This window comes from Ochotona curzoniae, unplaced genomic scaffold (genome assembly GCF_017591425.1).
Source record: "Ochotona curzoniae isolate NIBS_2020 unplaced genomic scaffold, NIBS_Ocur_1.0 patch145, whole genome shotgun sequence".
NCBI lineage: Eukaryota > Metazoa > Chordata > Mammalia > Lagomorpha > Ochotonidae > Ochotona > Ochotona curzoniae.
In genome coordinates, this window is record NW_024466690.1 from 1,567 (window position 1) to 27,985 (window position 26,419).

General features: G+C 37.1%; 1 protein-coding gene across 7 annotated transcripts in view; it reads left to right on the top strand.

The window, feature by feature from the left end:
• The first annotated feature begins 324 nt into the window (after positions 1–324).
• LOC121166496 (ZZ-type zinc finger-containing protein 3) overlaps positions 325–26,419 on the top strand; it is a 46,778-nt gene continuing 20,683 nt past the window's right edge. For 2 of the 7 annotated variants that reach the window (XM_040995656.1, XM_040995659.1), the window contains exons 1-4: positions 326–1,314; positions 1,392–1,458; positions 2,883–3,035; positions 8,384–9,933. In XM_040995656.1, the coding sequence (XP_040851590.1) occupies positions 8,435–9,933 (1,499 nt within the window). In that variant the 5' untranslated portion in view covers positions 326–1,314; positions 1,392–1,458; positions 2,883–3,035; positions 8,384–8,434. The other 5 variants (XM_040995657.1, XM_040995661.1, XM_040995662.1 and 2 more) reach the window with 5 other exon arrangements.

Genomic DNA, 26,419 nt, shown 5'->3' on the forward strand with positions numbered 1-26,419 from the left:
TATTTGCTTTAAATTTTTTTAAAGATTTTTTTGTTTTAAATTTTATTATTTATTTATTATTGGCAAGTCAGATATACAGAGAGGAGAAGAGACAGAGAGAAAGATCTTCTCTGTCTGTTGATTCACTCCCCAAGTGACTGCAATAACTGGAGCTGAGCCGATGGGAAGCCGGGAGTCAATGAGCTTCCTCTGGGTCTCCCACCCAGGTGCAAGGTCCCAAGGCCTTGGGCTGTCTTTGACTGCTTTTCCAGACTTCAAGCAGGGAGCTGGAAGGGAAGCAGGGCCATCGGGATTAGAACCCATGTCCATATGGGATCCTGGTGCGTGCAAGGCGAGGACTTTAGCTGTCAGGATACACCAGGGCCTCTAATAGTATTTGAAAGAAATAATTGAAGATAGATAACACAACTCTTAACCAGTCTTGCAATGCAACTTTTGACAGATCTGAAGATTGAAAACTAATAGCAAATATTCATAAAACAAATGAATTTGTGGAATAATTCAGGGTGAAACACTGGGGTAGATTAATTTAGAATGCATGCATTAACTTCTTTAATTGATTTTAGTGAATGGATGTTGTTTTGTAACTCATTTTTTCCTCGGCTAGTTGGATTGAAATTATTTGAAAGTTTCATATAATATTTTGTATCACGTGGATATATTTTCGACTCTTGTAATCAACAGTAATGTCTGTTTAATAAGCATATTTTAAAGGACAATCTGTATAGCTAAATTTTGATTAATTTTAATCATGCTATTTATTTCCAAAATATCTTTGACAAGTTAGTATTACAGAAGAATAATGTAAGACAAAAAAGGTTACCCTGAGTGTTACCATGTTTTAAGGTCAAATTTAAGAATTTGAGTTTTTTTAATAGTATTCGTAAGTTGTTATAAACTTATTCCCAAATATTGTCTTAAAACGTGGAAGTGAACTTTCATTTTAACATTTGTAGGGATTTGATTTAAATTTAGCAAACCTGCATGTGGGTACTCTGATAAGAATTGGAAAGTGTTAGCACATCATCTTAAACTGTTGAGGATATCAGACATTTCTTAAGTAAGTATGAGAATTGTGAAGTTTAGGAAATGAATGTTATAGAAGTGTTTAGATAGAACACTTTTATCCACAAATCTGTAAATAGTAACACATGCATAGTGACAATATTGTGGTTTCCCTTCACAGATACCAAGTTTTGCTAGTAGAAACATAGAAATAATTAACCTGAAGTCTCAATGTATGAACAGTGACAATGATGACAGATAAATACAGATGCTTGGAATTCAAATACTAGGCGAAACACTTTTAAAAAGGTAAGAAAAAAACTGTAACCTTAATTAAAGCCCAGTGGGGTTTAGTTAGAAATAATTTACTGAAGTTTCTTTTTCAGTATTACCAGGCTTTTGAGAAGCACATATACAGAATCCTACCTATCTTATTACTGGTAGAACTCAGCTGTAAGTATCACTTCTTCAGTGAAAATAACAGTTGCAAATGTTCTTGCTTGTAAAATAAGTAATGGATGATGTACCTATAGCTTCTCCCACTTAGCTACCCTAATATGAATGACTAGAACTTGATTAGGAGAATTAGAATGGGCATATTCATGTATGCTCAGAGACTTATTGTAGGTTGTGGATCCTCTTTACCAGTGATAATTGCCATTGTACACTACAGAATATAAAGATTCTGCCATATCTGTTGAAAGCTTCAGGGTTGGGTACAAAGGAATAGTAAGTTGGAGTCTTCATTTTTCAAAGAGTTAATTTTCAAGTCACGGATTGCTTTCTGTCTGATCTTATTTTCTGTTTCTGCTCCTATGTTAATTTAGATAACTTTAAAAATTAGCATTGAATATTTCTATTTAGTAAGTTTTCTTGTTTTGTGCTTTTTCAACCATTTACATGGCATATTTGGGAGAAGTAGCATTATAGATACTTGATCAACCCTATTCCACTCTAGCTAGGCAGTAATCCGTTTTTATAAGGAAATAACTCTGGTTTACAGGGCTTGATAATTACATTGTTTACATTTTAATCCTTTATGAAAAACGGCATCATTTTTAGAATACCTACTTTTGTGCTTATTAAAGTGACAGTGGCAGTTATAAGTATCTGCTGGTCTTCTTCCTGGTGTTCCTCCTTATTTCCAAATTGACTGACAATCTTCATAGCCCGTTTAGCCACGTTGTACATTCTCTGACAAGGATGTCATCACATAATATTATAAAGTAAAATTGTAACTAAGCAGACTGTTTCAAGACTTTGAATGTAATTGGGATAATTAAAATATCTAGCTAACTGGGTACTAAAAACAGAAAATCCTGCTTTTGTCCTTGTTGAAAATCCATTTGCTAAAAATAATAGAAATTTCCTTCAGTAATTGAGTCTATGGTACTTTTAATATGCATTAAGGTTATCCTCTAAGTATGGAAGACTTGGTTTCTTTGGTATGTATTAAATGTTTTTTGTTATTCAGTTCCCAGTTTTATGTACATGAAGTCCAACTTTTGGGAGAGTCTTCTAAAATTAGATTATAAATTTCATAATGAGAAATCATATCTAAGGTGACCCTTAGATCACCAAAAAAAAAAATTGTTAGAGCTGTTGCCTGAGATGAACGGAGTCACAGTTTGACTTCAACTAATGTTGCTGTAAGAATTTGGTGTCTATCAGGCTCTCTCTGTTTTTGTTGGTTTCTGGCAGTCCGATTTCAGTTTCTTGGTATCCCCAATGCAGCAGTTACCAAGAGGCATCACAGGTATTACCATGAACACATTCTGTTACCTGCTTTTCCTCTTGTCTTAGAAAGACTGAATCTTTTAGCTTAAGTTAATTTTCCTCTTTAATTCTTTTTTTTTTTTCATCATTTTATTTTAAAGAAAGGAGTTTAAAAGGTTCTAGTATTCTCCATGGCTGAAGCTGAGAGCCTGAAACCCTGATGCTTAAGCTCTATTCTAGATCGTAGCTTCAACTACTTCAGGATATAAGGAAAGAGATAATATTTCCACAATGATAGATCTTTGGTTATTCAGGTAAGTTATTTAGTTTTGCAGTAATGAACACAGTTCTATTAAAAAATCTTTTGGATGCAGGGGAGTTTTTTTTTTCCCTACATTTCATCATTTGTATGGAAAATTGCATAATTTGCCTGGGTACTTACAGGAGTATGGAAACATAGGGAATGGATTAGGGATAAAATATTTTCTTACTCTTTTCCCAACAAGGAGATAGATGAATTTAACACACTGGACTCTGGGTGGTTAAACCTATTTTTGAAACTTAGGGGACAATATGGAAGTCCTTGACTTCTCTTTTTTCCCATTTGTGTTCTAAGTATATATTCATGCAGACCAATTGATCTGTGTATTCCTGTATTTCATTTCTGAAGAAGACAGAAATTCCTTTACTTTTTATCAGATTTTATTTAGCATTTTGAAAGGCAGAGGCCAAGAGAGAACGAGCGAGAGCAAACTTCTGTTCACTGATTCCTTACCCCAATGGCTTTAATGGCCAGCGCCAGTGCAGGCTGAAGCTAGGAGCTCAAAATGCCATTCAGGTCTCCCACACAGGTTGAAAGGGCCCTAACTGTTGGGCCATTCTCGCTATATGTCTGGACACATTAATAAGGGGCTTAATCAGAAGCAGAACATCTAGGGCTTCAAGTGGTACTCCGATACAGGATACCAGCGTTTCAAGTGGCATGTTAAGTTGCTGAGCCACACTACCATTGCCTCAGAAATCTGTTACATAAGACAGTGTAAGTGCCTGCTGGAGTTTCTGGAGTTTGAAGAGACAGATATTAACAACCTTTTTAGTTTACTTCCCACCTCCATCAAATTTCACTTTTCTGTTATTAACCTTAAGCATTTTGTGATAATTACAGGTCTGAAGTAATTTGTCTGAAAAGGATTATGACTAGCATAGACTAAACAATGAGACAGGTTATGTTCTTTCTAGACAGTTAGAGAAAAGCATATTGGTAACACTACATATTCATTGCAGATAATCCAGTAAGAGAGACAAAAAAGCAAATGTAGTGTTACCAATGTGCCTTTTTCTAATATTTGCTCCCTTACTTGCTTTCTTTAGAAAAGCCAATACTTTGAGCAGTGTTTCATTAGCCTGGACAGTTTTTTGTTTCTTATTTTTGCTGTTTACTCATGGAGTTCTGTAGATGTGAGCATAGGGAAGTATAGTTCTACATGAAATAAGGGGTACAGTGTGTGGAATTGTGGGTAGGAATGTGGACAGACTGAAATTTAACAGAGCTTCCTCACGTGCCTTCCTTTGGGGTGAAAACTTTAGGGAGGAGGGCCGACTTATTTCGCTGATTGATTGCATTTGATTTTCTGCGTTTTACAAAAAGTGCCACTATTTAATTGGTTTATAACATTAAGGAAAAACTTGAGTCTAGTGGCTGCATTGGATTTTGCCTATGTGAATGTGTTAAATAATGGTTTCCCATGATTCTAAACGGGGAGTGATTAAATACCTGATTTTAGATGATTACTATTAGCTAACAAATAGGACTATTTTCTGACATGTAATTGAGGAGCTCAATATTTGTCAAAATAGAGTTTTGTGCTCCAAGCATTTTTACTGGATTCTTTTATAAATATTTTGTTAGGCAACTAATGAAGGAAAAGAACTGCTTTAGCATGGACTACTTTGTAAAGGATGACAAAATAATGCTGAGAGAATAATGATGAGTATAGGCTTTTATTTAGTCTTATTCTTTTTGTGAAAATTGAATTTTGCCCTCAGTTTATTAGCTAACTACAGAAAATTTTGCCTTGACATATGTTTACCCAAAATGATAGGAAGAAAATGATACAGTATTTTCAACTTTTGAATTTCTAAGAATTATCAGAAGGAAGATTATTAAAATGTTATTTAACTCTAATGGTATAATTTAATTAGTTTATTGCCCTAAGTGCAGGAAATATGTTCATTCCAGTCAGCAGATTTTTATGATATCCTCTTTGCTGCTATAGGAGAGGTCATAGTCTTGTTTATGATTCTATTTTTATTATTTGAATCCAGTAAAGAATTAAAGGATTTATTATAAACATGTGTAATTTAAATTGAAAAATGATAATTGAGCCTTTTATTAGGATAACTATTTCAGTGTTAAAGATTGTACTTGTCAGCTTCTAAAATGCTCTTTATTCGTGTGAGACTTTGATTTAGTGGTAGATCTTGGTAAGTGTCTACTATTTCTGAGGAAGCTTGCAGGAGATGTAGATAGCCATGGTGATGAGCCTCAGGTCATGTCTTGAGGTGGAAGAGTACAAAATTCCAAAGGATCCTTGTCATTAAACAGGGTAGATTGCTTTAAATAGGGCCGAAGAACGCAGGATTTGAGAACTCTAAAACTTGGCCGTCACTACAGTTATTGTATGGAGTAAAAATAATTTTTAGGGAGGAAAAGTAGCAGAAGCTTAGCATTTTATATTATTGTACTTTTGATATTTAACCTTTTCATATTAATCACTAATTTTTAATTAATAGAATGGTGAATAATTAATATTTGCTGTCAGTATCGGTGATATTTTGTAGATTTTTACATATATATTCTTCATAAGTAGTTCTTAGTATTAGCAATATTAGGTTTGTTTCACTCCCCAAAAAATCTCTGTTAGGGAAGTTTGTGTTATGAGGCAGATTTTGCTTTCATTCAGATTGATGTAGAAAGAGGGGCGAAGGGAAGCGTGCTTTTGGAATGACTTAAGATGTTTATAAAGCCTTTGATTGACATCTCATTTTTTTTTTTTACATTTAAAAAAAAAAGAATTACGTCACAAGACCTTATAGGCTTAAAAGAAAGAGGAAGCAACAGAGATTTTCCATTTGCTGGTTCACTTCCTAGATGCTGCGTGGCAGGTTAAAGTCAGCAGCCAGGGTCTCTGTCCATGTCTTTCTTGTGGTGGATGACAGGTGTCCAAGCATTTGGGTCATCTTCAGCTGCTCTTCCCAGGCCGTTAGCAGAAAGCTGCATGGGAAGTAGAGCTGCTTGCAGGTGGTGGCTTTATCTGCTGTGGCACCATACCATCCCCTAATTCACATTTAATTTTAAAAAGTAAAGGCTAATAGATTCTTTGTGGGTGTGTCTATAAAATGTTATTGCTGCCAGTAATACAACCAAACCATAGATTATAAATACAATTAAGTTTATGTTAAAGAGATTTGCATTTTGACTTTGTAAGTAGCTTATAACTTTGTTTTCTGTATTTTTACAGATTTTAACATTTAAGAATCAGTTTCTTTCAAATTTTACAGCTAAGATTTGGGTATCTAAAACAAGTAAATTAAGTTCTAGTATTTTTCTGTTGTGTTCTTTTAGAAGTATCATTTGAAATTTAAGATTCTTGGTAGTTAAAATAGAAATTTTTGGATTTCATTACTTGTGAATAAAACCAGAAAGACTGTAATATTAAGATATTAGCAAAATATAATTACATATCAGAAGTCCCTTTACTGAATCACCAAGTAGGAAAAGCTTACTGTAAGAAAAGTATTTGTGAGCTCTGATTGGTGGTGTGTACTTTTGTTCTCTTGATTGCTATGACATTGTCTAGAAAATTAATTGTACTCTAATTCCTGGGCTGCTGTGAATCTGATGAGATTTCTTAAAATTACTAATTAAAATTTTTTTGGCATACTTTCACACAAAACTGATTGAACCAAATTACATATTTTCCAGGGTGCTTTCTCACTTGATTCATGGGACAGTAGGGACGAACAGGGAAACATTGTCCTATAATGTTTCTTTTTCGTTTGTGACATTTTGCTTTGTCTTCCAATGTTCTAACCTGTGTACTGTTAGATCCTTCTAATGGAAGCAAAGGATGAAATTGCAGGGACAGAGGATAGGGTTATATGAGAGGAAAGGGCACAAGGCAGGAAGAGTTAGGAGACTGTGAGACTTTGTACTTGTAAGTGTTATCGACCTCTTTCTCTAACCATCTTGTACCTTTTCAAAATTAGACAGAGAAGTAGCAGATGTCCTCTGAAACCCTAACAAAAAAAGAGACTTAAAATGTTAATAGTTCTGTTCTGCTATGTGGGTGAGCCTTTGGAAAATATCAGCAAATTGTTCAGTTTATTCAAATGGATCAGTTAGCTTTTTTTTTTTTTTTAAAGATTTGACATATTGCATTGGAAAGGCAGATTTACTAAGAGAAGGAGAGACACAGAAAGATCTTTCAGCCACTGGATCACATCCTAAGTGGCTGTAGTGACCAGAGCCGAGTTGATCTCAAGCTAAGAGCCCCAGGAGCTTCTTCTGGGTCTCACGTGTGGGTGCAGAATCCCAAGGCTTTCAGCCATCCTCTGCTGCTTCCTTGGGTCACAAGCTGGGGACTGGAGCAGCTGGGATATGAACCAGTGGTTATATGAGATCTTAGCACTTGAAAGGAGAGAATTAGCCAGTTGAACCACCGCACCAGGCCCAAGGGCATTTTTCAGTGTCTCATTTTTATCTTAACTCCAGCCAGTCACACAAGACAACCTGCTTAGTGCCCAAACAATATGTTGAAACTGGCATATATTATTCACACTAGTTTTGAGAAGGATAGGGTGTGACTCCTTTCTTAAATGTAAATATTTGCTCCAGGGTATTATTTTTCATTATCATCTATTCTTTTTACAATATTTGGTCTCACTTGCTGATTTGTGGCTTTATGGCTAGAGGTTGGGAAAGTTTGGGTTTATTTTACTTCGTTCCTAGCCAGTATAAGCTATGGTTGTGATTTCTGTACTTTTATTTAATTAAAAACATTTACTACTGGGAAGTTTTATCAATGCCAAAGTGCTTGGGTTGAAATTCGTTTACTCATTTTAAATAAGAAAGAGCAGAACCTCCCCCTTTCTATGACTTAGGAAGGTTTTCAGTGAACATGGTAAATGATTAGAATATTTTTCTTAAGATTTCGGCTGTATAAGAATCAACATTGTTATTGTAATAATCAAGATGAAATTCCATCTTTAAGATAAGTCTTTTCTGGGTACTTTGTGTGTATCTGAGGGATACATAATGAGCAAGTTGAGGATGATTTTTAGTCACTTTCTAGCTGTGTGTTATGAAACATATTGCTTAAGACTGTCTAGGCCTATCTCATTTGTAAAATAAGGAAGATAGAACTTACCTGAATTATTGTGATTCTTAAGCAACTTAACCTAAATAAAACAGGATTCCTGATGCACTTTAAATGCCATGCAATTGTTAGCTATCAATAATGTTGGAATGGTTATAAAAATATTTTTATTATGTAATTTATTGATATTAGCTAAACTTGGATTGGAAGTTATAGCTTTATGCTTTTGTTTTAGGTATATTAATTATTACCTTTTTCTCATTATTTTGTTTACATTTTTGAAGGTTTCCCAATGAGTGGATCATGATGACCGTAATGTAGGGACTTGCCATAGTATGGCTGCTTCCCGATCTACTCGTGTTACAAGATCAACAGTGGGGTTAAACGGCTTGGATGAATCTTTTTGTGGTAGAACCTTAAGGAATCGTAGCATTGCTCACCCTGAAGAAATCTCTTCTCATTCTCAAGTACGATCAAGATCACCAAAGAAGAGACCAGAGCCTGTACAAATTCAGAAAGGCAACAACAGTGGAAGAAGTGCTGATTTAAAACAGCAAAGTACTCGGGAGTCATGGGTAAGCCCTAGGAAAAGAGGACTGTCTTCTTCCGAAAAGGATAACTTAGAAAGGCAGGCTGTAGAAAATTGTGAGAGAAAACAAACAGAACCTGTTTCACCAGTTTTTAAAAGAATTAAACGTTGTCTTAGATCTGAAGCACCAAACAGTTCAGAGGAAGATTCACCTATAAAATCAGACAAGGAGTTGGTAGAACAGAAGAGTACAGTAGTGGACAATGATGCAGATTTTCAAGGAACTAAACGAGCTTGTCGATGTCTTATACTGGATGATTGTGAGAAAAGGGAAATTAAAAAGGTGAATGTAAGTGAACAGGGGCCACTTAATTCTGCAGTAGTTGAAGAAATCACAGGCTATCTGACTGTCAATGGTGTTGATGACAGTGATTCAGCTGTTATAAACTGTGATGACTGTCAGCCTGATGGGAACACTAAGCAAAATAGTACTGGTTCCTATGTGTTGCAGGAAAAATCAGTAACTGAAAATGGGGATTCAAATACCAAAACTTCAATATTCCTTGATAGTAGGAAGGAGGACAGTTATATAGACCATAACGTGCTTTGCACAAAATCAGAAGTGCAGGTCAAGTTGGAGGACCACAAAATAGTAACTGCTTGCCTGCCTGTGGAACATGTTAATCAGCTGACTACTGAGCCAGCTACAGGCCCGGTTTCTGAAATTCAGTCATCTTTAAGGGATTCTGAGGAAGAAGTAGATGTGGTGGGAGATAGCAATGCCTCAAAAGAGCAGTGTAAAGAAAACACCGGTAACGTCCTGGACGCAGCTCTTCAAAGTATGCCGCTGTCTGGAGAACCGGAACCATCCTCTGTTCTAGACTGTGTTTCAGCTCAAATGATGTCTTTATCAGAACCTCAAGAACATCGTTATACCCTGCGAACTTCACCACGGAAGGCGATACCCAGAGCTAGTCCCACTAAAAGCAGTTCTCCTTGCAGAGAAAATGGACAATTTGAGGAGAATAATCTTAGCCCCACTGAAACAAATCCAACTGTTAGTGATAATGTAAGAGAGTCTCCCACAAATCCTGATGAAATTTCTGAAAACCGAAAGGATAAATGTGACTCTCATAACTATGGAAGTGATGGTCTAAGTAAACCACCCTCAGAGGCAAGACTGAATATTGGACATTTGCCGTCTGCCAAAGAGAGTGCCAATCAGCACATTACAGAAGAGGAAGATGATGATCCTGATGTGTATTACTTTGAATCAGATCATGTGGCACTGAAACACAACAAAGAGTATGTGTAAATATGGTAACCATGAATTCTGCTTTGTTTCTTATTCCCAAACTTTTCACTGTCTTTTCATGTTTGTTCATATTGGGTTTCTAAAAATTATTAAAATTAGTATTAATTTATTTGAAAGGAGAGAGACAAGGAAAGAGAGTCAGAGAACTCCTCTCTGCTGGTTCACTCTCTGAATGCCTGCAACAGCTTTGGCTGGACCAGGCTAAAGCCAGTAGCTCAGAAATTAATCCAGTATCCCTTGTGGATGACAGAGACCCAATTATCGGAGTTCTTATCTACTGCCTCCCAGGATGGGCATTAGCAGGAAACTGGGATTGGAAGCAGAGCCAGGACTTGAATCCAGGCTCTTTGGCTTAGAATATGGGGACTCCAAGTGTTCTAACTGGTTATGCCAAGTGCTCTCCCTTCATATGGTTTTTGTTATAGCTGAAATTTGTGTTTTATAAAAAATTTAAGATAAACATATTGATTTTTTTCAACATTTACAAAGCAGGAGACTTTGAAACTCAATTTCTTATTACTTTATTATAGTAAAAAGACATGTTAAACAAGATTTGGTGTTCTGTTCCAGTATATAAACTAGAAATATGTTGAGTCAATGATACATTTTGATTCAGTTTTACGAAATGTCTATGCCTTCCAGATAGAACAATGAATGAGTGCTTAGATTCACCTAGTTGTGGGAAAAATCTGGCAGGTTATAATTTACTTTATCTTAGTTACATTTATTTCCCAAGTAAAATTTTTATTTAAGAATGTGCTTTGTCTCTCATCTTTGACATTTGTGATTAAGAGAAGTACGTGTTACTGTTAAAACTATTGACAGTAATTAGCACAGTAACAAAGTTACTCTGCTATGTAATTATAAGATATTTAACACAGCTTTTTCTGATACAACAAGGGAAGACTCTGAAGAACCATTGCTTCAGTTTTTGTGTTAGACACCCTTTGTAATTAATTTTGTTTCCAAATTTTTCACAGTTGGAGGTAGCTCTGTTTCGTGATCCTGAAAGGAACTGTAACACAAAGTGCTTATCATAAATGCCTGATCGGCAATAGCAAAAGACAGATTTACATAATGTTAGCCATCTATACACCTATAGTATATAGACTTTAAAATTTACAAACACATAAATAAGTGTGTGTAACTTATTTGGAAGATAAAAAGCATGAGAGTGAGCACACCAAATGTTCTAAACAGCTAAGACAGGGCCAGGCTGAAGGCAGGAGATGGAAACTCGTTTCCTGTCTCCCATGTAGGTGGTAGTGACCCAAGAACCTCAGTCATCACCTGCTTCCTCTCAGGGTGCTCACTATTGGATTAGAAGCAGAGCCAGCACTTGAATCCATAGAGTCAGATCGGGATGCAGGAGTAGTGATTTAAGCATCCACTACTTGCCCACCCCCAGGAAGAGTTGCGGTCAGATCATATCACTTGGGCAAAAATACTTTGGTTTAAGAACTTAACAAAAATAATTTTGTATGAGCATCTTTTAAACACATAGTGCAGGTTTTAGGAGTCTCAGAACCAGCTACACAAGTGATGGCTGTGAGGTGCTTATGCTATGATTCTAGCTCCTTGACGAGGGTTCTGAATGATGATATTTCCATAAAATAATATTTAAAAGATAGTAGCCATAACATTTAAAGGATGATGTTCTGCATTAATAACATTTCATGCTTAAAAGTGATCAGTTTATGGGTATTTTGTGTAAATAAAGTCTTTGCAATTTGGATGGTGCTTGCTTTAGATAGTATTCTCAGTGCTTCATTGGCTAATTTTGCACAAATTTGACTCTTTTTGGGGCTAGGTGTTGCTTTAAAATGTTGGCACTTCATTTGTAAACCTTTTTTCCTCCAAATTTGGGAGAAATGAGATGGCGAGGGGACATGGTAATTAGCTTCTTACTGATAATTTAAAGAAGTTTGGGACCAGAGTATTTTGAAAGGTGTAATCTCTTCTATAAAAATCACTTTCTCTTTCTTTTGATCCCATTCTTGAATGTATATAGAAGATTTATTTATTTGAAAGAGTTAAAAGGAGGAAAGACAGATCAACTATTTGCTTGTTCACACCTGGGGTTGTTGCAATGGCTGGCGCTGGGCCTGGATGAAATCAGGAGCCAAGAGCTTCATTTGTGAGTGGCAGGGGCCAAATTTTTGGTCATCAACCATTTTTTTTCCCAGGCCATTAGTAGGAAGCTGAATTGGAAGTGAAGCAAGCAAGACACAAACTGGGTCCTGCAAAAGATACTGGCATCATAGCTGGCTAATTTACTTGCTCTGCTACAATGTAGGCTCCTATTCCTTCATATATGTTGATAATATATATTTATATGACGTATATTTTATCTTGAGCTCTGATGATTTACTGTGATACTGGCATTTATCTTAAATGTCATCATTCAAAATAGTGTCGTGACATAGCTGTTCAGAGCTTTCAGGTCTTAGATAATACGATTTGATCAACTACATTTGAATTCTCTTCCAAAATTCAATTTAAATGGAAAGGCAATGGATAGCTTCATTTAAGAATCTTTGCTTCTAAATGTAAACTTTAGTGAGTAGATATAATAAAGTTCTAGATAATGAACATGTGTTTTGCTTCGGTACTCCATGTAGAGAAGGTACACGAATGCATTACTTAGGAACTCTCCAATTGGGAACCTTAATTTTAAGGCATATTAAAAATACTTCGGGGCTCTGTGCAATAGCCTAGTGGCTCAATCCTTGCCAGGCAACCACCAGGATCCCATATGGCCCTGGTTTGTGTCCTGGCTGCTCCACCTCCATCCAGCTTCCTGTTTGGGACCCTGCACCTAGGTGGGAGACCCCAGAAGAAGCTCCAAGCTCCTGGCTTTGGATCGGCACAGCTCCGGGCATTGCAGCCACTTGGGGAGTGAACAGTGGACAGAAGATCTTTTCTCTTTGTACCTCCTTTCTGTAAATTTGCCTTTAAAACGAAAGTAAATAAATCTTTAAAAAAAAAACCTATGAATTTTAATATTAAACCTGTTTTTTGAAAATGCTAATGATATTAAATAGTTACCATATGTTGTTCTGTTGCAGCATGCTTATGTGCTGATTAGTAAAGCATTTGGTATTTTCATTAACAGAAATTTCGTAGGGAAAATTTGTGTTTGTGTGTGTATAAATGTATTGATTTTCTGAGATTCTACTTTTATTGTTGACCAAAGTGTTGTCTATAAAGGAGACAGAAACACTCTATGCCTAGGGATGGATTTTATGCTTTACACTTTACAAAGCAAATTCATACAGTTTTTCATTTGTTACCCATGACAATTTAGAAGTAGACAGTGTAGATGTACTATGTAACAGACTTTTCCTAATTCATGATTAGTGTATTTTTATTATTTGTAATATCATAAATTACTTATGGGACCAAAATTGTTAGGCAGAGCTGTGCTTGGCAGCCTCATCCTTTGAGGAATTGCTGCGTAGACTTGGGTTTCTACATAAAGAACCTTTAGAGTAGATCTGAATTTGCTGCAGCCAAAAATTCTCTACTCTGAGATTGATCTCTATAATTACAATTATGTTTTGTAATCAGAATCAGCATTATCGGTAAGTAACCTACTTCACTTAATGAAATATTCTTGTTTACCGTTTTAAAGTATATAGAAGACCTTCTTTGTCTCTCCTTCTCTTTGTTAAAATCTGCCTTTCAATAAATAAAATCTTAAAAAGAAAGTGAAGCTGGAATTGCAGCAGCTTTACTTGCTACATTGTGATGCTGTCCTTGCATTCATTGATAGATCTTAAGGACTCTGAAAATATGAGCATTAGATTTTGTTTAAATTTTGTTTGGAGAGAAGGGTTTCTTTTAATGCTTTGATGTCAGCGTAAGAAGTGAGATTTTTAGAAAATTATAATCAAAACTTGATGTATCTTTTTGATTGACAAATTGTTACCTGCTATAGAAGTTATTAAAAATTGTTGTCTAGCTGTAACCCTGGGTACTGTCTTCTGTCCCAATTTTCCTTACTGTTCCTAGCATCTGATAACCTTTTTTAGATTTCTACTATGTCATCGCTTCTCGGCCTTTTGGCTAACATCAAGTGTAGATTTGTACTATGTCGTCTTAATACAAATTTTGGAAAGTACAAATGTATGTAAAGAACCTACTTAAGTAACTGTGATGTTTCTTACAAATACTTTTTTAGGTACTATAGTATTCATATAAATAATCTTTAAACATTTTTGAAACATTCCTATTTAAATCTGGAATATTTATTTACTTAAATTTTACTTTCACATTATTTACAGAGCCAGCATGATTGAAATGTTTTTAAGGAGAGTTCCAGCCCCGTTCCAGTGGCTTGTTTTAGGCTGTGGCTTATTGCTGAGCAAACATCTGAAACTTTTGTGATTGTTAACTTTCCTCATCTATTAGGAAAGTTGGCATTATGTTATTTCTGTTATCCTGGTTAATGTGTCACATACATAATTTTGACTTAGTAGTTTTTGAATGCCTATATAAGAAATATAACTTTGTTTGTTAACAGAATGAACCTAAAGATGTTATTCTGTAAAATGTATGTATTGTTTTAGTATCAGAATGTTTTGTTTGGAATGAACCTTGGAAACATCATTGACAGAAGGCAAAAACAGTATATGAGATCACTTACATGAAATATGCAGAATAGGCACATTTATACTTGCAGAAAGCAGATTAATGGTTTCCAAGGATTTCGGAGAAGACAAGAAAAAAAGGTGATTGCTTAATGAATATAGGGTTTTCCTTTTAAGGTAATGATAAGTGTTACGAAATTAAATTGTTGTGCTGCTTATATAACATGATTTTGTCAGATGCCACTGAGCTATACTACCCTTGAGAATCACTAAAATGTCACATTTATAATATGTGAATTTTACAAGTAAAAAATGCAAAAAATGTAAGTGCAGAGAGTTTTATATACTAGAATATGCTGGAGTCATTTCACTGAGAATTAGGAAGAAAATACTATTTACAATTTTTTCTCATTATCTGTTTATTGTTTGGAATGTGTCACAATATATGTAAGTGAACTAGAACATTTAATTTGTAAGTAAATATACATCTTGATAAAAATAAAATGCATCACAGTAATAGGAAATACAGCTTCAAGTAAGGAATATACAAACTTGTTTTTATAGGAGGAAATGGTAATTGATGATAATTTTCTGCATTGATATGTAGAGGTGTTTTTACCAAATTCTTTCCAAGTAAATTATAGTACTGTTATATATTTAGGTTAACTACCGAATTACCTGGCATTCACTTCATGGTCCTGAAAATAGTTACTTTTAGCCAAATTATATAATTGGGTTGACATTTTTCACTATGACTGTTGCTTCTAAGAAGAGCACCAAATTTGTTTTCAGAGTAAGACTTGTGAGTATTTCTTATACTGGGAGTCTGTGAATCCAATAATACAATGATAAGAAATAGGAATGCTTAAGTATTTAAAGAAAATGATTTTTTGGAGAAAGAATCATGGTTACTTCATGGCAATGGTAGGTAGATGCCTGAAGGATTAATGAGTGCTTTTCAAAAGTTTATTATTTTATGTATGTATTTTGTAAGGCAGCATTGGAGGGAGAGACAGATCTGCGTCTGTTTGCTCACTCAGCAAATGGCTCATTGGTCAGGGCTGGGCCAGGTGGAAGCCAAGAGACCAGAACTTCAACAGGGTTTCCCACATAGGTTGCAGAGCCCAAATGCAAGACATCCTCCACTGCTCTTCTCAGTGTGTTGGAAGTGGTGCAGTTGGGAAATAAGCGGGTACCCATGTGGAATGCTGGCATTGCAGGAGGAGGTACCTGCATAAAATGTGTGGTTGAGAGTTATATGAGAACTAGGAAACTAGTACAGTTTCCTTCTACCCTGCTTTCTTCTTTCCTGGGTAAGTTTGCTAAATAGATTTGGTATGTTTACTGTGATTAATGCATTTGATACATTTTTATTTGAAGTCTGCATTTTGATAATCAGAGTTCCTTAGCTTTTTACCTGTTGTAATTTTAAAGATGTTGGGGAATGTCTTAAAAAAAATTGTCAGCAATTTGTAAAAGGAAGGAGTTTTTAAATAATTCTTTATTATCTGTTCAAAGTTCTTTCAAAACAGAATTATTTTAGGTGTGTTAAGATGTTTATCATGAGAACAAAAATTTGAATAGTAACACATTCCCTTGTCTTTGAGTTTCAGTATAAAATACCCTGTTAAAATTGTTTTCAATGGATTAAAAAAGTGGTAAGTTTTTTATTATGGAGTTAGGGGAGCCTCATTTCTTTTTACATTTCCTGTTTTCTGAACTGATTTTTTTCTGTATAACCAAGAAATGCTTTAATAATAACATACGTTCAATTTACTCTTGTAAAGATAAAAGTGACATGAAGACTGTTTTCTTGTATTGTGCTAAGGAAGGTAGAGCACTCAGTTATAGAATCAAGAGATAATAGCATGAGTCTTGGCTCTTAGCTGGGCAATCAGGAAGAAGTCGTTTCATGTCTTTGAACTTCTTGAGTTGTGAGATAGAGGTTGTGCTTATTCTTGACATAGTACCCATAAATCTAGTATTTTAGTAAGAGGCACCTATACTTGCATAATTTTGCGTAAGATTTTTCTCCTAATCATAGGGTTTAGTTGCCTTTGCAGCATTGAATGTCTTTTTTAAAGGATTAATTTATTTTTATTGGAAAGGCAGATTTTACAAGAAGGAGAAGGAGATAGATTTTCAATCCAGTGCTTCACTCCACAAGTAGCCACAATGACTGGAACTGAGCACATCTGAACATAGGAGCTTCTTTGGGTCTCCCACAGAGGTGCATGGTCCCAAGGCTTTGGACTGTTCTTTTTTTTTTTTTTTTAAAGATTTATTTTTTATTATTTTTTTTATTGGAAAGGCGGATATACAGAGAGGAGAGACAGAGAGGAAGATCTTCCGTCTGATGATTCACTCCCCAAGTGAGCACAACGGGTCGATACTATGCCGGTCCGAAGCCAGGAGCCTCTTCCGGGTCTCCCACGCAGGTGCAGGGTCCCAAAGCTTTGGGCCGTCCTGCACTGCTTTCCTGGGTCACAGGCAGGGAGCTGGAAGGGAAGCGGGGCTGCCGGGATTAGAACCGGTGCCCTAATGGGATCCCGGGCATGCAAGGCGAGGACCTTTAACCACTTGCGGGGCCCTGGACTGTTCTTTACTGCTTTTCCAGGTCACATGCAGGGAGCTGAATGGGGGGTGGAGCAAACAGAGCATGAACCAGTACCCATGTGGGATCCTAGTGGTGCAAGGCGAGGATTTAACCAATGAGCCCTTGTCCTGGGCCCTGAATGTGCCTTTATAAGCTAAAAATATTCAGCGACTAAGCCAGTTTGTGGTAAGTTTTACTTGAAGAAATCTGTAGGTGTTTAAGTACATTCACTTATATTTTTTAGTGCCATGTCACTAATTGGTATGTGTATTACTGGAAGATCTTAGTTGAGCTACAGAAATAAAAAATAATTTCCTTTTTTAAAAAAAAGATTTATTTACTTTTAAAAAGGCATATCTGTAGAGAGTGAGCTTCTATCCCCTGATTCACTCTCTAAGTGGCCACATCCAATGAAGCGGATGGCTGGAGCCAGGATTCAGGAATTGTATCCAGGTCTCCCACATGATTGGCAGGAGTCCAGAACTTGGACTGTCTTCCACTGCCTTCCAAGTCACATTAGTAGGGAGCTGGATCAGAAGTGGAGCAGCAGGGGCTTGCTCTTATATGTTCAGAAAGGTGTTATGTGTCCTATACATTGGAGTTAGTGCTGGTAACTGCTCATTTTCTGTTGCATTATTGTGGCATTCAGTTAAGGGCCCTTTAATATTTCTGTGTGCTCATAGTGGATTACAGAATGTATCATAAAAGATCCTAGCATCTACTTTTTTTAAAGACTTATTTTCAAAGATTTAAAAAAAAATATTGGAAAGTCAGATATACAGAAAGGAGGAGAGACAGAAAGAATTTCCATGCCTTTATTGACTCTCTAAGCAGCCTCAATGGCTGGAGCTGAGCCGATCTGAAGCCTGGAGCCTCCTTCGGCTCTCCCAGGTAGGTGCAGGGAGCCAAGGTTTTTGGGCTCAACTGAATGGGAAGCCGGGGACACCCGGATACGAACTTGAGCCCATATGGGACCCTGCATGTACAAGGTGAGGACTTTCGCCAATGGGCTACCATGCAGGGCCCCTAGCTTCTTCATTTTAAAAACAGTTATTTATATTTATGTAAGAGTTGGTGAGTTTCTGCTAGGTTAGGGCTGGCTGGGCTGAAGCTGTCAGTTCGGAACTAGGTCTCTGCATTAATGAGAGGAACACATTGAGCTGAGCAATAACGTCCAGAGCCAAGAACTCAGTCCAGTTCAAGTCTTCTAACTCTTGCACATCAGGGGCAAGAACCTAATTACTGGAGCCATTATTGCTGCCATCTAGGTCTGCATTGGCCGGAAGCTGATATTTAGACTTGAAGCTGGAAATTGAGCCTAAGTATTCCCTTATGGGAGGTAAGCAGCTTAAAAGTAGGCTAAATACCTACTCACAATAATGTTTGAAGTTTTAATTGATATTCAGTATTGGTAAAATGTCTATATATGGGATGCACCCTTTTTAGTATAATAAGTAGAAGTAGTACTCTTTGTATTTGTTGATAGGGGACCAGGAAGCATGTTTGTTAAATAATGAAGATTAAGAGACCAGAGAAATGTCCTTGATGGGATATCTTCTTTTTTTCTGATAAGTGAAAGCTTATTTTTTATTTTAATATATTTCAAAGGTGTATTTTTATTGGAAAGGTGGATTTACAGAGGAGAGAGAAAGATTGCATTTGTTGGTTCATTCCCCAAATAGCTGCAACAGTCAGGGTCGAGCTAACCTAATCTAAACCTAGGAACCCAGGAGCTTCTTTCAGATTTCTCAAGGGTCCCAAGGCTTTGGGATATGTGCCACTCCTTTCTCAGGCTACAAACAGGGAGCTCTATGGGAAGTGGAACAGCTTGGACATGAACTGGTGCCCCTGTTCAATCACAGCACTTGCATGGGGAGGATTTAGCTAATTGAGTGATCACACCATGCCCTAATTTTATTTTTAAAAAATCCTTTTGGGTCCTGCACGGTAGCCTAGTGTTTAAGGCCCTCACCATGCATATGCTGGGATTCCATATGGGCACAGGTTCATGGTCTGGCTGCTTTACTTGCCATCTAGCTCCGTGCTGGTGGCCTGGGAAGGCAGTAAAGGATGGCTCAAAGCCTTGGGATCCTGCAGCCACGAGGGGAAACCCTGGAGAAACTCCTGTCTCCTGGCTTCAGATCGGCTCACGGCCCCTTGGGGAGTGAATTGGTGGACAGAATATCATTCTCTCTTTCTCTTCTCTCTGTATATCTGACTTACAATATGAATCTTTAAAAAAAATTCCTTGACCTATGCTTTTTTCCTCATAGTTGTATTACATCCTGAGAAGTGATCCAGTTTGTTCTTCAGTCTTTACTCAGCTAGATATTCTAAATATTTTTTTTTTTTTAAGATTTATTTTTATTATTTTTTATTGGAAAGGCGGATATACAGAGAGGAGAGACAGAGAGGAAGATCTTCCATCCAATGATTCACTCCCCAAGTGAGCCGCAACGGGCCGATACTATGCCGATCCGAAGCCAGGAGCCTCTTCCGGGTCTCCCACGCGGGTGCAGGGTCCCAAAGCCTTGGGCCGTCCTTGACTGCTTTCCTGGGCCACAGGCAGGGAGCTGGAAGGGAAGCGGGGCTGCCGGGATTAGAACCGGCGCCCATATGGGATCCCGGGCGTGCAAGGCGAGGACTTAACCACTTGCGCCACCGCGCCGGGCCCTCAGCTAGATATTCTAAGTAAAACTTCTCTTACTCCTAGCTGAAATGTTTGTGGTAAAGATAGTTTGTGGGTATATGTATATTTAAGAAGGAGAATAGCAGTGAACCATGAATTTCTATTGCTATAGCAAGGTCAGAGCATTTATTACATTTATTTTAAGTTTATTCTGTGGTTTGATTTAAAGAATAACTCAGTGCAAATGAAAACAAGCTTCTCAAGACATTACAATTTTGATTATATTTTTGGACATGAAAGAGTTATCCTTGTATTTTGTTTCATTGCAATTTTTGAGGTTAATACTCAAGATCAAGAAGTTATCAGCATCTCGATGCCTTTTTTTTTTTTTTTGGAGGTGTATTTATTTTTGTTGGACTGGCAGATGTACGGAGAGGAGAGACGGGAAGACCTGTCCACTGGTTCACTCTCTAAGTGGCCCCAGTGACTGGAGCCAATCTGATCTGAAGCTAGGAGCCTGGATCTTCTCCCTGGTTTCCCATGTGGGTGCAGGGTCCCAAGGCTTTGAACCGTGTTCCACTGCCTTCCCAGGCCACAGGCAGGGAGTTAGACGGAAGTGAACAGCTGGGACATGACCTGGGGTTCAGATGGAATCCCAGTGGTTGCAAGGTGAGGATTTAGCCAATAGGCTATTGCGTTGGGCCCAATTATCAGATACTTTGTGGGAAAGTATTTATATATTTATTTGAAAGGATTAGAGACAGTGAGAAGAGACAGTTGTTGCATCCTCTGTTTACTCCCCAGATATCTCCATATATAAGCCTGGGTCAAGCCAACTCTGAGCCAGAAGCCAGGTGCTTTATTCTGGTTTCCCACCTGGGTTGCAGGGGCCCAGATACTTAGCGTTTCTTCTTCTGCTTTCCCAGATACATTAGGGAACTTGATTGGAAGCAGAGGAGCCAGGTTGCAGACTGACACTCTGATATGGGATGCTGGTTGTAAGCTGTGGATTAATGTGCTGCACCACAGCTCAAGCTCTCCTCAGATATTTTACATAATTTATATATACGACACATTCTGTTAATATTGACTTCTTAGCATAGTTTTCTCTTATGTGAAATATGGAAAGTACCTAATACTCTGATTTTTAAGTTATTCATTTTTATTTGAAAGGCAGATTTCCAGAAAGATTTTACTCTCCCAGATGGCTGCAATAGCTGGAATTGAGCTGATCTTGAGCCAGAAGTTAAGAGCTTCTTCCAGATCTCCCATGTAGATGCAGGGTGCCAAAGCCTTGGCCATCCTCTGCTGCTTTCCCAGGACATAGGCAGAAAGCTGGATGGGATGTGAAGCAGGCGGGATGTGAACCTGTGCCCAGATAGAGAATTAACTAATTGATCCATCATATTGATCCCATGATATCTATTTTTAAAATCTGTTTTCAGTTGATAAAGTAGTGTATGTTATGTTTGTTGTCCAACATGTTTTCAAGTGTATATATATTGTAGAATAGGCAAATTGAACTACTTAACATATGCATTACCTCACATACTCATTTTTTTTTGTTTGAGGTGACAATGCTTAGGATTTGTCTGCGCTTGTCAGGTGTATGTGATTATGAACTATACTCGCTGTCGTACATCAGACCCATGAACTTACTCTTCTGACTAAAATGGCCTTTGACCCAGCATGTCCCCCAACACTTCCATTACTCTAGTCTCATTCATTATCCCTGGTAACCACCCTTCTGTTTTGTTTCTATGAGTGAAGCCTTTTCAGATTTCGGAATAGTTGTGTGTACATGAGGTATCTTGTGGTTGAGATCCAAGGCTAAATAGCAAATTAATGTATGTTTTTTAAGCAGTTTGTGCATGTAGCCTAAGGATAATTTTATACAGTATTGTTTTAAGTGCCTGTGTTTTGATTGTGAATTTTCACGTGAGTTCAGTTGTGATATTTTGTGCTTCTGTCATGGAAATGCTAAATTTGATTTTGGGGAATTTTAGGTTTTTACTTTTTTTCTTTTTTAAAGATTTATTTTAGTTTTATTGGAAAATCGGATTTACAGAGCGAAGGAGAGACAGAAAGATCTTCCATCTGCTTGTTCACTTCCTAAAAGTAGCCACAATGGGTACATCTGAGCTGAGCCAAGCTGATCTGAAGCCAGGAACTAGGAGTTTCTTCTGGGTCTCCCAATTGTGTACAGGGTCCCAAGGCTTTAAGCTGTATGGGAAGTGGAACAGCTGGGATCTGAACTGGTGCCCATATGTTATCCAGAATGTGCAGGGCGAGTACGTTAGCTAATGGGTTATCGTGCTGGGCCCAGATTTTCTCTTTTTAGATTAGAACTGTTCAGCTTATATGTGATCATGCAGTATTGCAGTGTATCACTTAGATGACTAGTTTCCTTTTTGAAAACGTAGTGGTAGAAGCTGGAGTTGTGTGTTATGCTGCTGCCTCTGGCACTGTCATCCCATTCAGGTAATGATTTGAATCCAGCCCAGGCTATTAAAGTTATTTGGTAAGTGAACCGTTGGAAGGAAGATCTTTCTGTCTTTCTCTCCTTTCCTTCACCCCTTGCTGTGTGTATGTAAGTAAATCATTGCCTTTCAAATATTTAAAAAACCAAAACTGAATAGTATTTTGTTGTGTATATATGCTATTATTTTATCAGTTGTTAGAAGCTTAGATTGCTCTTAAAAATGTTATAGTATGTGGGTGAGTGCAGGTACCTCTTTACAAACTAATTTAATTTCCCTCAATATGTATGTACTCAGGAGTAGAATTGATAATGTTACTAAAATGAGAAGTCTCATGGTTTTTTTGTAATGACTGAAATAATATTTCCACGAACAGTGTGCTTGATTTCCCTTCTTTAACATGCGTTTTGACTTATTGATAACAATTATCTTGTTTTAAATATTTCATATATTTAAAAGGCAAATTGCCTTTTATGATTTATGATTACAACTTCATTTTATTTAAAAGGAATGATTGCAGGAGAGAAGGAGACAGATCCCTTCTCTCTGTAGGTTTACTCCCGAATGGTTCCCGTTGCTTGGGCTGAACAGGGCTCTCCTGTTGGGGCAGGGACCCAACTTAGGCTGTCTTCCAGTTCCGTCCAGGTGCATTAGCAGAGAGCTGGATTGGAATGTTGATTTTATTTCCTGCACCTGTATTGAATTTAATAGTTCTAAGCTTGATGAAGTCTAGAATTTCTTGCTTAAGATCATGTACTCTGCCCACAGATTTAGTTAACCTCTTTATAGGTTGCGTGCCTTTGCTTTTTCTATTCTAATTGATTTGGCTAGGAATTCTGTTACTAGATTGAACAGCAGGGCTGAGGGTGGATATCTTTGTCTTATTGTTGATTTTAGAAGAAAACCTTTTCAGCTTTTTACTGTTGGATATGATATTAGTTGGAGCTTTTGAAGTACATTTCCTTCTATACATACTGTGTTTAAAGGGTGCTGGATTTTGTCATGCTTTTTCTGCATTTGGTAAGAAGTGTAAATGGCTTGTGTCCTACATTATGATAATGTGTATCACATAGATTTGCATATGTTAAACCATCTTGACATTCTTGGGATAAATCCACTTGGTCGTGTGAAATGATCTTTTTAATATGTTGGATTTGCTTATCTAGTGTTTCGTTGAGGGTTTTTATGTCTATAAACATGAAGAAGGTTGGCTGATAATTTTCTTTCATAGTGATATTGCCTGGATTTTCCTGCAAGCCTCATAGAATGAGTTGGAAGTATTCCCTCTTTAATTTTTGGATGAGTTTGACAAAGATTGTGTTATTTCCTTAATGTTTAATTAAATTAAACTGTGATGCCATCAAGTCCTCGGCATTTCATTGACAGGCTTTTAAAATTTATAATTCCTACAAAAATACTGCTGATTTTTTTTTTTACAAAAACACACAAACTTTTTTATTGAGTATGTTTTCATATTGATTTTTTTTATAGCAAGACCATCTAAGAGAATTGTTCTGTAGTGTCTGAAGTGTGTCTGTGTATCCATGTAATTAAAAGAGACTGGTGTTAGAAACAGGAGGTGTAGGAGCATGCTTAAATGTAAAGTGAACTAATACCAGCACTTCCTTGCTAAAGTATTTCAAGCTTTAACTGAAATGTAATTATATTTAAATGTAAAGAGGTGTTCTTCCAGGTTAGAGATCCACAGAATGAGTGGGAGATGCTCCACTTGTCTATTCCACAAAGCCTACCAAAAATATTAATCTCTTATACATTGCACATGAATCTGTGTCTTGATTTGTCATGGTTTTAAAGATTTATTTTTATTATTTTTTTTTTTATTGGAAAGGTGGATATACAGAGAGGAGAGACAGAGAGGAAGATCTTCCGTCTGATGATTCACTCCCCAATTGAGCTCAACGTCCCATACTATGCCGGTCCGAAGCCAACAGCCTCTTCCGGGTCTCCCACGCGGGTGCAGGGTCCCAAAGCCTTGGGCTGTCCTCGACTGCTTTCCCGGGCCACAGGCAGGGAGCTTGAAGGGAAGCGGGGCTGCTGGGTTGGGATAGAACCGGCGCCCATATGGGATTCCAGGCATGCAGGGCGAGGACCTTAATCACTGCGCCACCGCACTGGGCCTTGTCATGGTTTTAAAAATTAGCTCATATTTTTAAAAATGTTGTTGCATTTATACATTTTCTTTGTCTTTTAATATTTAGTAATTTTATCCATCTCAACTGTGAATAGCAAATATTTTAATAATACTGGTAATTTGTAATGAATTTTTTTTTATTAAAATGATCATTGCATTGATCTTTTTTGGCTTAAGTACACCTTGGAATCATTTTGAATGTTTAAAAATACTGAAATGCCTAACCTCTGTCCCCAGAACAACTGATTTGCTCTGTGGCACCTAAGTCACCTCTGCCACACTGTTTGTTAAAAAGATCTCTAAGTGATTCTAGCATTCAACAAAATTTTGGATTTAAAAAGATATTTGGTATATTTTAAGATTTATCTATTTGAAAGACAGTGTTAGAGAGAAAGAAGAAAAAGGTTCTCTATTGTGGGTCGTGCCCTAAGTGGCCACAGATGCCCGTGTTGGGCCACGCTGAAGCAAGAATCTTAGAGCTCTATCCAGGTCTCTTATGTCGGTGGTCAGGAGGGGCTCATGCATTTGGGCCATCTTCCAGTGCTTTCCCAGATACATTAGCAGCATGCTGGATCAGAATCGGTAGCTGGCATTTGAACCTGCACACTGAAACAGGATACTGGGTGTTGTAGGCAATGGTTTAACCTGCTGTGGCTCAACCCATCTATACTACAGCACTGGCCCCATTATGTAGTTTTTTTTTTTTTTTAATTAAAAGGTATTTTAATTAAAGGTATTTTAATTTATACTTAGAAAATTTGTTTTTTTTTTTTTTCCTGAGGGTTTTTTTCAATCAGGGAGCTGGATGTGAAACGGGGCTGCTGGGATTACAATCAGTGCACATATGTGATCCTGGCATGTGCAAGACGAGGACTTTGGCCTCCAGTTATCATCATGCTGGGCCCAAATTTAATCTATTTTTAACTCAGGAATTGATATGCAATAAGAAAGAACAATGTGGGGCCCGGTGCGGTGGCGCAGTGGTTAAGGTCCTCGCCTTGCACGCCCGGGATCCCATATGTGCTCCAGTTCTAATCCCAGCGGTCCCTCTTCCCTTCCAGCTCCCTGCTTGTGGCCTGGGAAAGCAGTCGAGGACGGCCCAAAGCTTTGGGACCCTGCACCCGCGTGGGAGACCCGGAAGAGGCTCCTGGCTTCGGATCGGCATAGCATTGACCGTTGCGCTCACTTGGGGAGCGAATCATCAGACGGAAGATCTTCCTCTCTGTCTCTCCTCTCTGTATATCCGCCTTTCCAATAAAAATTAAAAATTTAAAGAAAAAAAAAGAATGACCAGTGTGGAACAAATGTCTTACAATGACAAAATATTTCTCTTAGGAAAAAAGCCTTTTGAGTCACCTCTTTGGCCCATTCTCTCTAAAGTTGAAGAAGCTGACATCCAGGGTTTAATAAGTCAAATGAAATTCTGTAGTTAGTTACTGATAGAACTGAAATTGAATCTGTAGGTTTGGTAATCTTAAGTTATGAAAGAGAAGTGATATCTCCAGTTTTCTTAATGTAACACACTTTTCATTCAGAAAAAATTCTATACAATATGCATATAAGTGTAATAAAATATTTTATATGGTTATAATGTGTTTATGAACTGAAGTTACCAATTTTTTTAACCACTGTTGATTTTAAGAAATAAAATACTGGTAGTAATCCACAAGTCCTCTGTAAACAATTGCATTTATACCTTAGTATTGCCCTATTCAAAGATAACAAATATTTTACATTAGAGAAAATATTTCTTGTTTTAAAATATTTTAATAGCCTATATCTGTTTCCTTAAACAATGAAATTAATTTCCTGTGGTTTTGGATCATGAGACATGTTCGTTGTGATATATCACTTGTGTAAATATAGTAGGTATGAGTTGTCAGTTTTCCTTGTGGTTTAGTATACTGTTGACTGCGTATACCATAGTATACCATTATGATTAAGTATACATTTGAGTTGTTATTAGATTAGTGTTGTAATGAATATGTTTTATACCATATATATTCATAAGTAAGGTATCGGGTGGC